This window comes from Sesamum indicum, linkage group LG3 (assembly GCF_026168435.1).
Source record: "Sesamum indicum cultivar Baizhima isolate 11 linkage group LG3, ASM2616843v1, whole genome shotgun sequence".
Lineage (NCBI taxonomy): Eukaryota > Viridiplantae > Streptophyta > Magnoliopsida > Lamiales > Pedaliaceae > Sesamum > Sesamum indicum.
Genome location: NC_142659.1, coordinates 5,670,876 through 5,685,210, shown reverse-complemented (window position 1 = coordinate 5,685,210; position 14,335 = coordinate 5,670,876). Strand labels below are relative to the sequence as shown.

Genomic DNA, 14,335 nt, shown 5'->3' with positions numbered 1-14,335 from the left:
AAGGTTGTCTTCAAACATTGCAATGAGTGGTACGGTTGAGGCCTCATAATTAAAATATTGTGAGGTTGAGTTATACGGATATAAATATTTAGGCTACTTTTAGTGTACGTAGTATGTTGATTTTTAATTTATTTTGAATTTGTTGATTGATTTAAAAATATTGATATATCGTGTATTGAATACTGAAATGATAGAAATAAAAAGGCATGAAACTATAATAGACTTAGTGACACACACTGATACACACATATATATCACGTGTATAAAAAAAATTCTTGAATAAAATACGTAATATTATCTTTATACATATAATATATATATATTAACTGAAATAAAAGATACAATATGTCCAACAATAGAAAATATATATTAAATGAAATAAGAGATACAACATATTCGAAAATAGAAAATATATTAAACGAAATGAAAGATACAGTCCGATCCTACCCTAAGTTCACTGGGGAAGCAACTAAGCAAAGAGGAGTTTTCTTATGCATTGTGATCCCGGGTGCTTCCTCCATATCAACATCCTCCGCTGACATCCCCTCTGGGAGTTCCCAATCAAAGCAAAACAGCAGATTTGCCAGCGCCAGCTCCACCAGCGGCACTGCAAAGTTAATACCAGGGCAGCCCCTTCTCCCGGCACCGAACGGCAGCAGCTCAAAATGCTGTCCTCTAAAATCAACCTGCCTGTCCATAAACCTCTCAGGCCAGAACTTCTCCGGGTCCTCCCAGTACGCGGGGTCAGCGGACATCGCCTTGCAGTTGAAAAATACTCTTGTTTTCGCGGGAACGTCGTAGCTGTCGGCAACGGTGCAAGTCTCCCTTGTGGAATTGGAAGATGTTCTTGGTTTCTTTGAGACGTCGTCGTAGCTGTTAGCGATGGTGCAACTTTTCGTCGTTTCTCTCGGGACCAGCAGCGGGGCGGGTGGGTGGAGCCTGAATGACTCTTTTATGACCTGTTTAAGATATGGGAGATTTGGGAGGTCAGATTCTTGTATTTTTGTCTTTCCTTTGGCTGCTTGTCTCAGTTCTTGTTGGGCTTTTTGTTTCACGTGGGGGTTTCTCATCAGTTCTGCCATTGTCCATATGATTGTTGCTGCCGAAGTATCAGTTCCAGCCACGAATATGTCCTGCAATGAATGTTCAAATAATGAGGGAAAGTTTTTATTCAAATCCGTGAAATTAGTCGTAGAAGGAGCATATTATCCATATCATATAATTGATCAGGTTCAATCAAACTCAATCGTTCTGGGTTGAAATTTTCCAACCAAGAGTTAGATTCATATAGTTTTTACGGGTTTAATTGTATTTTTCATCTTTTAACTATGTATGTTTGGTGTTTCAGGTTGTAAATGATCCTAAACATATTTAATTTTCACAAATTTGGGATACATTTGACCTGAGAAACTTAAAATTGGCCACTGGTCTTCCACCTAAACGTGCAAGGTATATGAGACTTTTTAGTCGATTTTAAAATTTTAGGACCAAATATGTACAAAATTTGAAAAATTAAAAATATACAGGACTATTTTGCAACTGTAATATTAATATAAAGGAATAAAATGTCAAACATGCATAATTGGAGGACAAAAAATACAATGAAAGTGGTTTTTATGGTTGGTGAGGTGCAAATGAATTGAGCTGAGCTAATTAATTGTGAATTAAAATTTTGCTTTTAGACTATGCTTGGATTAATTAACTATTAGAAATTAATTAATTTAATAGAGGACTAAAAATATTGAATTTCTATTCTACGGAACTAAAAGTGTAATTTGTTCATAATCTTCGTTGATCAATTACATATTTCCTTTTTTATAATATGTAATTTGTTATATTATTCAATATATTTAAAAATTTAAAAATTAATTTAATGCATCATTCTGATCAATAAATATATTTAAATGAAATAAAAAATAATAAATTATTATAAAAATAAATATACACCCGTATTCATACAACTTAAATTCATTCAAAAACTTTTAATTGAAAGATTTCAAGTCAACTTAATTTTGCCTAATTTTGGAAGTATGTCATTTAATTTCTTTGTGCAGGCTACGTTGTGGATATGACTTCACCACGTAAGATGGCCGACTTCTTCACGTAATTTTGCACCTTGACTTTAGGTTGAGAAAATTAAGTCAATCAAGATTTTCACACGTTTCACATTTCACGAATTTGTAAATTCTTTGGAGAATTAAATGCAATTTTTATTGTGTAATTTCGATTATTTGATATTTTCGTTATTTAAATTTATATAACAATATTTTATATTTTTCTTATTTTTTAAATTTTAATTATTTTATTCTCTGAATATGGCAGAATGGGCTAATAGGAACATAAGTCCCAATTTTAAAATGTCTTGTTACTACAAAAAAACGCAACATTTAATTATGACTAATTGTCATGGTTAATAACAAAATAGTCGTAGCAAATAGTCATTCATGACCACGGCATGCTACGGTTGTTAGCCCTAGTATCTGCAAAGGTGGCTAAAATATTTGTCATGGTTAAAAGCCATAGCAACTTAATTTTTTCTTGGTGGAAAATATATGTTTTTGCATCATTTTATTTAATCTTGGTTAATAAAAAGAATTTACCATGATTTTTAATCCATAATTATTAAAATTGTAGACAATAGTTATTTTTTTTTTCTAGTGTGTGAAGGTACATGCATTTTTCTGGTGAAAAAGCTGAATTTCGACGAAAAAAGAACTAAATCGCGAAAATTAAAAAGATGTAAGACCAAGATACTACCTAAAAAGTTAAATGACGAAACACCAAATTTCTTAAGTTATAGGACCAATATTGCATTTAAGCCTTCTTCAGAGGTGAAATTTAGAGTAACTTATAAAGGGTACTTTTGAGATTCGTCCTAATTATAAATGTATTCTCGTTGTTTGAAAAATTACAGTTATCCTCTAAAATTAACGACCGTTAAAAAATATCCCCTACAAAGAGATGTGTTATCCAATTTCTATTGCAAGATAATTATGATTGTTAATACGGTAAAGTGCATACATAATTGATGGCTTAATTTTAAATTTTATCTTGTATATATAATTAATGTAAGCAAGCGTCCCACATTGATTGCAAATGAAAAACTTGAAACGGCTCATAAGCCTTTTGAAAACTTCTCCTTTTCAGGGCAAAATAATGCAGTTCATATGAAACATGCATAACAAACGATATTTCACATGACGATGCACCAACAAATTCGCAAATCATATTAGTAGGTATAGATCGTTTTAATTTCGTAAAATATGATTTTAGATAGGGTTTGTAAGGCAACCTTTCAAATAGATAATTTTTACAAAAAAAAAAAAAAGGAAAGAAAACATGGATGTGGTTATGTAATCATCATGATATATAAATAAAAAGAAAGAAGTTCATAGGAAAGAGTTAAACAATGAGCATTTTGGAAAAGGAAATGAAAGTAACTTACCATAAGAACACCCTTGAGTTGTTCATCACTCAGATTGATTGTCTGATTTGGATCCTTCTGAATTCGCAGCAAAACATCGATGATATCTTCGCTGTCTGATTCAGGCCTCATGGGATCAAGATGTTCTTCAATTACTTGGTCGAAAAACCTGTCCAGGTCCCGGAAATTCTTCTCCAGCCTCCTGTCTACCCCGTTAAACTTGTTAACCCAGCCCATCCACGGAAAAAAATCGGCAACGTTGAACTCTCCCATCAAATGCTGCGCCTCACCAAGAATTTCCTGAAACCTACTGCTGTTTCTATCATCACTAGGACTCATCTTGCCGAAAGCCACACGACAAACAACGTTGTTGGATAGCAGAAACATCAGTGAACTTAGGTCGACAACGTTTGGAGCATTGCTGGATATACGCTCCATAGTGAGAGCCACCTCTTGAACCCGTACTTGGCCAAATGATTCGACCCTCTTGGCCGTCATTAGCTCCAAAACCAAGATTTTTCGCACTTGTCGCCAGTACTCGCCGTAGGGTGCTAGAGAGATGCTAGAGAGGTTGTAAGTAAACCTCTTTGCGGAATAGAGAGGTGGTCGGCCCGAGAAAACGAGGTCGTGGTTTTTAAATATGTCCCGGGCCATGTCGGGGGACGAGACGACTAGTGCAGGCACGGATCCCAGTTGCAGGAACATGAGATCCCCGTATCTTTGGGACATGTTTTGAAGTGATCGATGGGGCAACTTTCCAAGTTGATGAAGGTTGCCTATGATTGGGAGCTTTTTAGGACCAGGAGGAAGCCTTCTTGAAATCATAACCTGTCTTTTCTTCTTCAGCATCAGTAAGAAGAAAAGTGTGATGAATAACATGATCAAGGGAATCTCAGAGCTCATTTTCTTACAATGATTTGGCTATTGAGATGCAGTAGCAGAAGTTAGAGAGTTTATAAATCAGTCTTTCTGTATGTGTGTGCGTGTATGAAACTATGAAACAAATTCTAATATCATGTAAAATCTCATTTAAAAATTTAAATTATTAAATAAAAAATTATTTAATATTAAAATCAAACACGTACTGGACCACAAATGACAATTTCCCTAAACGTCAACATGGTAAGAATGAAATTCCATTCACGATTGTGTATCAAAATATATTTTCATTTTTTATGATCAGATGTTGATGTCTCGAAAAGTATATGATAGTATAATCTTGATAAATCATATTTTAATTTAAAAAAATGAGATAATTACGTCGCTCTGTTCTTGAAATTTAATGTATATTATATGTATAATCCCTTATTATTTAGAAAATAATATATAGTACCTTTGATATTATTTTTGTCAAATAAACAGATCTTAATTGTCAAAATTTATTAAATTTGTTGATAATAGCAAAAAATAATTGAATGAAAATTTATAAGTAACCATAATTGACTTATTGTGCAGGTTAAATAAATCTGTTTTAACCAAACTATCACTATACATCCTCACGTGATAATGCATAAGGTGAGATATATCTTCATTTTTATAAGGTTCTTTTGATTAAAAAAAGATTTGTTTGACCTGCAATAAGTCAGTATTAAGTCAATTGGAGGTAATTAAATATGGATTTTCATTTAATTTTTAAACTAATCTCAGCAATTTCGGATGAATTTGAAGCAATGAAATGATCTATTTATTAGACGAGAATAATATCAGGGGCACTAAATTTAATTTTTCAAACTATATATATGGAATTTACGAGAGTAATTATATCAAAATATAGATAGTTTGGAGGGCGAGATCAGTTTCAGCCACTTCTTTCTATGTTTGCGACAGCAGGTAAGTGGGGAAATTTTGTAATAGAATTACGACCACAGACACAGAGAATGCCTATCTTTTCATTGAGGGAAATTACATTATACCCATTTATTTATTATTTTTTTACATAAATTATTTTTGTCTTTTCAAAAATTACAGAAATCGTCCCTAATAGTTTTTAAAATCCAAAAATGCCGTTGTGACTCGGTCGAACTTTAATTTAGCTTTTCAATAACAAAAATGTCGTCAGTGTAATTTCTGTAATTATTAAAAGATAGAAGAGGTGTCAAAGTAATATTTATGAAAATAAATAATGCGACCCCCTATATTTTTTTTATTATCTATACCAATTTTTAATTTAAACTTAAATTATTTTATTAACTTTTTTTTAATCTCTATATGAAATTACATGTCTTAACAATTAAAATATTAAATTAATCAATTAATATATTAATAAAAATTAGTTACTAAGTTATAAATTTAAATAAAAAAATTATCAAAAATTATCACTTGTATGAATTATTTTAAATTTTGAAATTAAAAGATTTATTCTATATTTTTTAACTAAATTCTACTAGAATTCATAAATTATACATATATGTTATATTATAAATATATAATAATTAAACATATTTAATTAAATATATTTACACATTTATACATATATATTTTGGGGGAAATTATTTAATAAATGCAGAAAAAAAAATTAAGAAAGAGATTTTCTTAAAATGTTTAGAAAAGTAAATGGCACCGCGGTGATTAACGGCGGTGCCACAATTTATATTTTTTAAAAAAACAAAATTTGTATGCGACCGCGGTCACTGGCTGCTTTTATTTATAAAAAAAATATTTAATTTGTGAATTCTAATTATAATTAATATTTGTGAATTGGGCCAATTTGGCCCAATTCACAAATTATATATATTTTATATTTTTTAATAAATTAATATATTTAATTATTTTTAAAATTATATTAATTTTTAAAATACAATGAAACATACAAATGTAATAATGTATATTTTTCTATACAATCCTAAAAAAATACAATGAACCATACTGATAAGTTTGCAACAATGTTGGAATCTTTCGATTGAAACTCGAGGCCAGAATTCAAAATTTAGAAAAAAAATGCAAGTAATTCTTGTGATACTATAAATGTATAAATTATTATCTTATAAATTTTTTTTTAGCAATTTATTATTTTTTTTTATTTTTTAAAATACAACAATTCATAAAATAATTTATTTTATATTTAAAATAAATTATTTTTTAAATATAAAATAAATTACTTTATTATATTTAAAATAGCAATTTATCTCTTTGTATTTTTAACATAAAATAATTTATTTTTTAAATATAAAACAAATTACTTTATTTATTATTATATTTTAAAAAATAAATAAAAGTAAATTGCTAATTTTTTTATATAAGATAATTTATAATATCACAAGAATTTCTTATATTTTTTTTCTAAATTTTGAATTCTGACCTCGAGTTTCAATCGAAGGATTCCAACATTGTCGCAAACTTATCAGTATGGTTCATTGTTTTTTTTTAAAATTGTATAGAAAAAAATGCACTATTACATTTGTACGTTTCATTGTATTTTAAAAATTAATATAATTTTAAAAATTAATTAAATATAATTAATTTATTAAAAAATAAAAAAATAATAAATTTATAAATTGGGTCAAATTGGCCCAATTCACAAATATTAATTGTAATTAGAATTCACAATGTGAATTGCAATTCACAAATTAAATATATATATATATATATAAATAAAAGCAGCCACCGCGGTGGCATATAATTTTTTTTTTAAAAAAATATAAATTGTGGCACTACGGTTAATCACCACAGTGCTACTTACTTTTCTAAATATTTTCAGAAAACCTCATTTTTTTAATTTTTTTTCCTACATTTTTAAAATAACTTCCCCTATATTTTGATGTCGGATAATAGCATAGGACGGCGAAAGATGGGTGCAAGTGAGGAGAGGTTGTAGGCTGCAATGGGGTGGTGGGGGCGAGGGTACAGGTCGTAGTTGAGGGTGGGCATGGTGGTAGGATTAGGAAAGGGGGGATTTTTTTTCTAAAATATTAATTTAATAATTTAAAATATATTTAATAAATAAATTATTTATTTTACTAACTTTATATGATTTATATAAATTATTTTGAATTATTATTTATTAATTTTAGTAAAATTTAATTATAAGTAAAAATAGAGGATACAAAATAATATTTTTATTTTAATAATTTTAAATAATTGTAAAAGTGTGATAGTTTTTTAATTAAGCTCATAATCTAGTAATTAATTTTGTTAATATATTAATTGAATAGATTAATTATTAAAAGGTGTAATTTTATATAGAGATTTAATTAAAAAAATAGTAAAATAATTTAAATTTGAATTAAAAAATTAATATAAATAATGAAAAAATTTTGGAATTATGTTAGACATCCCCATATACATTACTTTGACACTCTCTCTACCTCTTGATAATTACAGAAACACTCCCGAGGGTTTCTATTGTTAAAAAATTATATGAAAGTTTGACCAAGTCAATAGGGGCACGCATTTTAGGGGGTGAAAGGCTGTTAGGAGTAGCTTTTGTAATTTTTGGGGTCACTAGTCTCAGTTAGAGACATCGATGGGTTGGGTTTGGAGCTAGTTTGTCAGAATTCAATAATCGACCAGCTAAAAAAGTTTTAGACTTGAGACCTGACACTTCCTGAATTCAATAAACTTGGTTTAAAATTTTAAAAATATTAAAAAAGATATATATTTTTAATGAAATAAAAATACTATCATAACTTAATAAATATGACACGGTAATATAATTAAAGGTTAAATACACTTTGCATCCCTGAGCTATGCATAAAGTACATTTACATCCCTAAACTATAAAAAAATATAATAAAATAGCCCCCTCATGATATACACTAAATTTTTTATGATGAAAATACCCTTATTATTTGCACCCCTAGCGTATCTTATTACAATCATTCTCCTAAATATAATATAAATTTTTTATTTAAAATAAACACTATCCAAAATTTATAATTTTTATATTTAGTATAGAATCTGTATAAACTCCATAAATTTACAATTCATATATTTTTTACATAACTAGTAAAAAGTTTATATAAGTTTTGCTTGCGTTGTTATATATATTGTGTTTTTTTTTTTAAATAAATTATCAATATATACAAGTTTAAAATATTATATCCAACATATATATGTATATATACTGTAAAATATGCAAATCTATAATATAATTAATATAATATTCAATATTTTTTAAGTAATGATATGATACATATTTATTATGTGGACATGTAATTGAATAAAAACTTATAAGTTATATAACATACTTTTTTATAATATTATATGCATTAAAAGGTTAATTTTGTAAAAAATATGCATGTTTTAGACTTTAAGATATAATTTTCTAAAAGTATTTGTTACTTTTGTATCTATAACTATGCTATCTTATACTATATAAAAAGAAAACTCCATTTTCATTCACAAGTAGCGATTACTTACACTGCAATACAAATTTTTTAAATTATCAAAAAAAAAAAATTCGGTAAAGGTAAATTTCATTAAGTAAAAGAAGTATAATAGTACAATACATCTTGCTTAATCTAAGCGGTTTCCTCGACAGGCTAAGGAATCCACCATAAGTGATAAAGCGCACAAGTGCTAATAGCAGTAGGTAATTCTACACTAAGAATCATCTGCTGCACATCTCGAACCATCAGTACACCCACAGTGCGTGTATCTTTATGTACTTCATCAAATCGCCTAATGTTGCGCTCACGCCAAATATGGTACACACACGAGGCCAAAAGAGTGCGGTAGGCCGTAGAACATAGTGTTTGCCTCTCCATCTGCGAGCAGCCCATAAGACATCAGTAGCCCAAGCTCGGTTGGGCCAATCAAATCGAAGTGTGCGTCAAATCACCGTCAAAATTATCAAAATTGCCCTTATTGTACTTTTAACTGACCGTACTCAAATTCTTCTTCTTATCTGTATGATTCATACTATCTATCTATACTAATATGAAATTAACCCACACCAAGAAAAAAATTTTGTCGATAATATTCCTAAATTAGTTTTATTTTATTTATTTATTTTAAATTAATGTGTTAAGCAACACTAATTTTTTAATATTAATATTTGGACACATCGTAAAATCATTGTATTGGACGACTAATCACCATCTCCCTAAACGACAACATGGTGAGAACGAAATTCGATCCGTTCACGTTTGTGTATCTAAATATATTTTCATTTTCTATGGATAAGATGTTGATGTCTCGAAAAATATATATGATATTATAATCTTGATAAATCATATTTTAATTTAAAAAAAGGGATAATTACATTGCTATTTTTTTATATTTGATTTAATTACACCTATAATCCCTTGTAGTTTAGAAAATTAAATCTAATATTCTTAACATTATTTTAGTCAAATAAACAGATTCCAGTTAGTCAAATTAGTTTACATTAGCAAAAAAAAGTTAAATAGAAATTCATAAGTACTCACAATTGGCTTATTGCAGATTAAATAAATATTTTTTTAACTAAACTACCACTATATATATCTTCACATGATAATGCATGTGGGGAGGTATATTTTCACCTTAATAAGGTTAGTCTGGTTAGAAAAATATTTGTTTGAATTTCAATAAATCAGTACTGAGTCAATTGCAGAAATTAATATATGAAATTTTCATTCATTTTTTTTTTTTTACTAATATCAACAAATTCGATGATTTTTTTACTAAAATCAATTTCAGCCACTTCTTTCTGTGTATGCAACAACAGGTATGTAGGGAAATTTTGTAATAAAATTGTGACCACAGACACAGAGAATGCCTATCTTTTTACATAAGAAGTTTGATTTCATCTATACATTCCGCTACACCTCCACAGTGTGTAGGTCACTAGATATCAACGGATTGAGTTTGGATCGAGTTTGTCGGAATTCAATAATTGACCCGCTAAAAAAAAAATTTAGATTGGGGACCTGAATTTTCCTGAATTTAATAAACTTTGGTTTAAAATTTTAAAAATATTAAAAAAAATATTTTTTATAAAATATAAATACTATCATAATATGACACGGTAATATAATTAAAAGGTTAATTTTGTTAAAGATATCATTTTTTAGACTTTAAGATATATTTTTTTAAAAATATTTGTTACTTTTGTATCTATATCTGTACTATATAAAAAGAAAACTCCATTTTTACTCACAAGTAGTGGTTACTTACATTGCAGCACCAATTTTTAAAATTATAAAAAATATCCTTATTGTATTTTTAATCACCCCTACGCAAATCCTTCTCTTATCTATATGATCTATAGATTCTATACTATCTATCTATATTAATATGAAAATTTTACCCACATCAAAATTTTTATTGTGTCGATAATATTCCTAAATTAGTTTTATTTTATTTTCTTATTTTTAAAAATTAATGTGTTAGTTATATATTTTTATTCTTATTTATAATATATTTTTAAAATATAAATAATTATTCATTATATGCACGGAAGGACAATATGCTACTATGGCTAGTACCAAAAAAGAAAACCCAAGTTTTACTCACAAAGGGTAATTACTTACACCGCGACACTATTTTTTTAAATTATCAAAAATATTTCTTATATATTTTTCAACCACCTCGACTCAATTTTTTATTCTTATCTATATATCTATACAATCTATTTATACTAAAATAAAAAAAAAGTTCATTTTCACTTATAAACAATAATTTGTGATACCGTGACATCAAATTTTTTATGTTTATAATATCCTTAAATTAATTTTTTTATTTACTTATTTATTTCTTTTCTTTAAATATGATATGATGGTTTATATATTTTATTTTTATGTATAATATTTATTATATGCACGCAAGAATGGTGTGCCATAACGACTAGTATATTAAAACACCCATAAAATACTTTATATTATTTTAATTTATAAGTAGAAGTGACGCGTTCAAAAAATGGGTCCAATTAATATAAACTATGCTCAGAGCTTGGGTCGAAACGAATGCAAATTCCTGAAGGTGAACTTGCAAAAAAGGTGTTAGCACTCTAATGCCCAAGTTAGTATTGGATTTGAGATTGAATAAAGCCAAAAAGTAAATAAATGTAACTGAAATCGAAATATGGTGAATAAAGTCGGTGAAAAGCGTAAGAACACTTGATAATATACTTGTGGAGTGCTTAGAGAATATTTAGAAAATGTTTAAAAAGTATTTAGAAAGTGAAAGAGATGATTTAGAGAGTAAAAGAGTTGTGAGAGACATTATAGGGTCTCATGAAGATGTTTGGAAGTGCCCTTAGTGTGGAAGAATAAACATATATTTATAAGGGGTGTTATCTTCCAATAGGGCTTTGCACGTTTCCTCCATTTGCAGGAAAGTGGATGAATGTTGTTTGGAGGATCCTTCATCAGTAAGGACTTCTAACTGCTAGGGAGTCCAAGCTGTCCAAGAGTTCACGGCTTTAGGGGACCTCCTTCATCTACAAAAAGTCCTAGCCGTTAGGGAGTGTCCTTCTTGATTACTTTGTCTTGGGAGACCCTTCACTTATGAGGAGTCCCAATCGCCAGGAGGATCCTCCTAAGGCTAATGCGGTCCAATGTGAATGTTGACATCGGGGTTCATGAGATGCCACGTCGAAGAGTGGCTGCCACGTGTGTGGGCCTTTTGGGGCGAATATTTTTTTAGGCTTTGATCATGGTCCGAGTAGGGGGATGCTTTCAGCTTTCTCTCTTTGCCAGTTTATTTTTTTAGGGGGCACCTGCCAAGGCTGCCTGTCAGGCCCTCTTGAGCCTCTTGTATCTTTCTTCTTTTTGGATCGCTTGGGCATCTGGGACTAGTCTATTTTATGCACATTAATAAAAATTTATTTAATTTGAGAGGATGATTCAATCACATTTCTGATGTTTATTAAATGAGTATATATAAAAAAATGAAAGTATAATATCAAGTTATAATAAAAATAAGGCATGCCTATCAGCAATCAAAGATATCATAAGCCAAAATTGACATGCACCACAAACTTTTCAAGTAGCTATAATTCACATAAATTATTATTAAAGAGAGAGAGAGGGGATAGTTTTGGAATTATTTTTGGAAAAAACTGCATACAACTTCCTTATATAAATCAACAAATTGTTTCCATATAAAAAAATTATAGTAAATTATCTTCCACATGTTCTTAAAATACAGTGATTTATCCCTTTGAATTTTTTAAAATGAAACAATTTACCTCCATAGACAGCTAAATAATTGGTTTATTTTTAAAAATGCAAGGGATCAAATTGTTATTATCTTTTTATAGGGCTAATTTTGTTCATTTGCAAACAAGGAGGTAAATTATACTAAACCTCATTTCTCCACAAGACTTCCATTGTGGACAATTCAGGCAACTCTACCACACTTTTCTCCGTGAAAACTAGCAATTTATGCACACTCGACAACAACATATAATATAGTTATAGTAATAAAAAAATATAACAAAACATAATATCACTTATTGAATGAATTGGTGATGCAATTTAGTTTTAAATAAAATATAAATTAAAAGTAGAGTAAATCAGAATGAATATTTCTCAAGTTTGATATAACTATAAATACGTGTAATATTTGATAAAATTAATAATATTTGAATATAGGCCTACAATAGTCAACTTCACCTATATCGTAATTTTTTAATTTAAAAAAAAACAAAATTGTGAAAAAGAACGGATGAGGTGGATGAAAATGCTTGAAAAATTATCCACTTAATTCATAATATTTTTTTAAAAAAATAAAATTATAATTCATAGTTCATAAAGGCATTTTGGTCAGTTCACTATAATAAAATATGGATGAAAATATGACGAAAACTAATGGAATGAGCTAGTTGTTAGACTACCATTAAAAACAATAAGGGAAGATTTATAAGGGATAACTACACTTTCTTCTTTTGAGGTTTGGTGTAATTACACGTAAACCCCCTGTTGTTTGGAAAATCTAGCACTTCTGAGATTTGCTTCCGTCTAACAGATAAGTCAAGTAAAAGTTCACTGAATTTGCTGATATTAAAAAATTGAATGAAAATTTATATTTACCCCTAACTGACGTATTCTAGGCCAAATTATTGTTTTTGAACTAAACTATCCTTATAACAGTGAAGATATACATCATCACATTTATTAATGTGTGAAAACGTATGATGGCAATTTGATCATAAAAATATTTATTTGACCTACTATAAGTCAGTAATAAGTTAAATGAGAGTAAATATAGATTTTTCTAATTTTTTTGTTAATATAAGCAAATTTGTTGAATTTTGACCAATATAGATGGAAGAAAACCTCAACGGTGTTAGATGTAATTTTTCAAATCATAGAGGGTCTATGTATAATTACACCAAACCTTAATAAAGAAGAGTGTAATTATTTCTATTTATAATTACGACAAATTTGAGAAAAATTTATTGTGATTTACACTTAAAACTATGTACGACTAATTATAAATGTACAAATAAAAGTACGTTTTTGAAAAATGTAAGGTTGAAAACTGTGTATAATATTAGAAAATGTGAATGTAGTATGAGGGACCAAATTTTCTATTTAAATCTGCCAAGTTTGATTCAACTTTTAGAAGAGATGGGTTTTAAATATACATTTTGTCTATCAAAAATAATTATTACAGAACCTTTCTACTTAGTAAATAGTACAGATAAAATCAATCTCAATGTTCCATCAGGTTAATTAATTTGGTAGTTGAATTTAAATGAGAAAATAACAAAAGAAAAAGGTTTTATTTGCTTTATTCCATAACCCAACTAAATTAATTTATGAATCATATTTAAATCAAAGAATCTATTTTATTTAATGTTTGCGAATCGAACTTAAAATCGAACCAGCTATTCAATAATTTAATACGTAAGTTTTCTTTGTTTTTATACCAAAATCGGTTAAGCATAATCGAATCGGCCACATAGCTTGTTTCCCATCGAAGTCGAACCGATTAGTCAGGCCAGTATTTGGGTTTTTTTTTTTCCAATCTGTTTTTTAAAAT

At 28.4% G+C, this 14,335-nt stretch overlaps 1 protein-coding gene across 1 annotated transcript; it reads right to left on the bottom strand.

Annotated features, from left to right (window-relative positions):
* Positions 1-346: 346 nt before the first annotated feature.
* LOC105157480 (strychnine-11-hydroxylase) lies at positions 347-4,407 on the bottom strand. The gene is made up of 2 exons (XM_020692384.2): positions 3,446-4,407; positions 347-1,133 (listed from the first exon to the last, which is right to left on the bottom strand). The coding sequence occupies exons 1-2, from the start codon at positions 4,325-4,327 to the stop codon at positions 444-446; spliced, it is 1,572 nt and encodes a 523-aa protein (XP_020548043.1). The 5' UTR covers positions 4,328-4,407; the 3' UTR covers positions 347-443.
* Positions 4,408-14,335: the final 9,928 nt, after the last annotated feature.

Coding starts and splice junctions, on each gene's coding strand:
- LOC105157480 (XM_020692384.2), bottom strand. CDS start 4,327: ATGAGCTCTGAGATTCCCTTGATCATGTTATTCATCACACTTTTCTTC. Junction 1,134..3,445: donor AACTCAAGGGTGTTCTTATG/GTAAGTTACTTT, acceptor CATTCATTGCAG/GACATATTCGTGGCTGGAAC.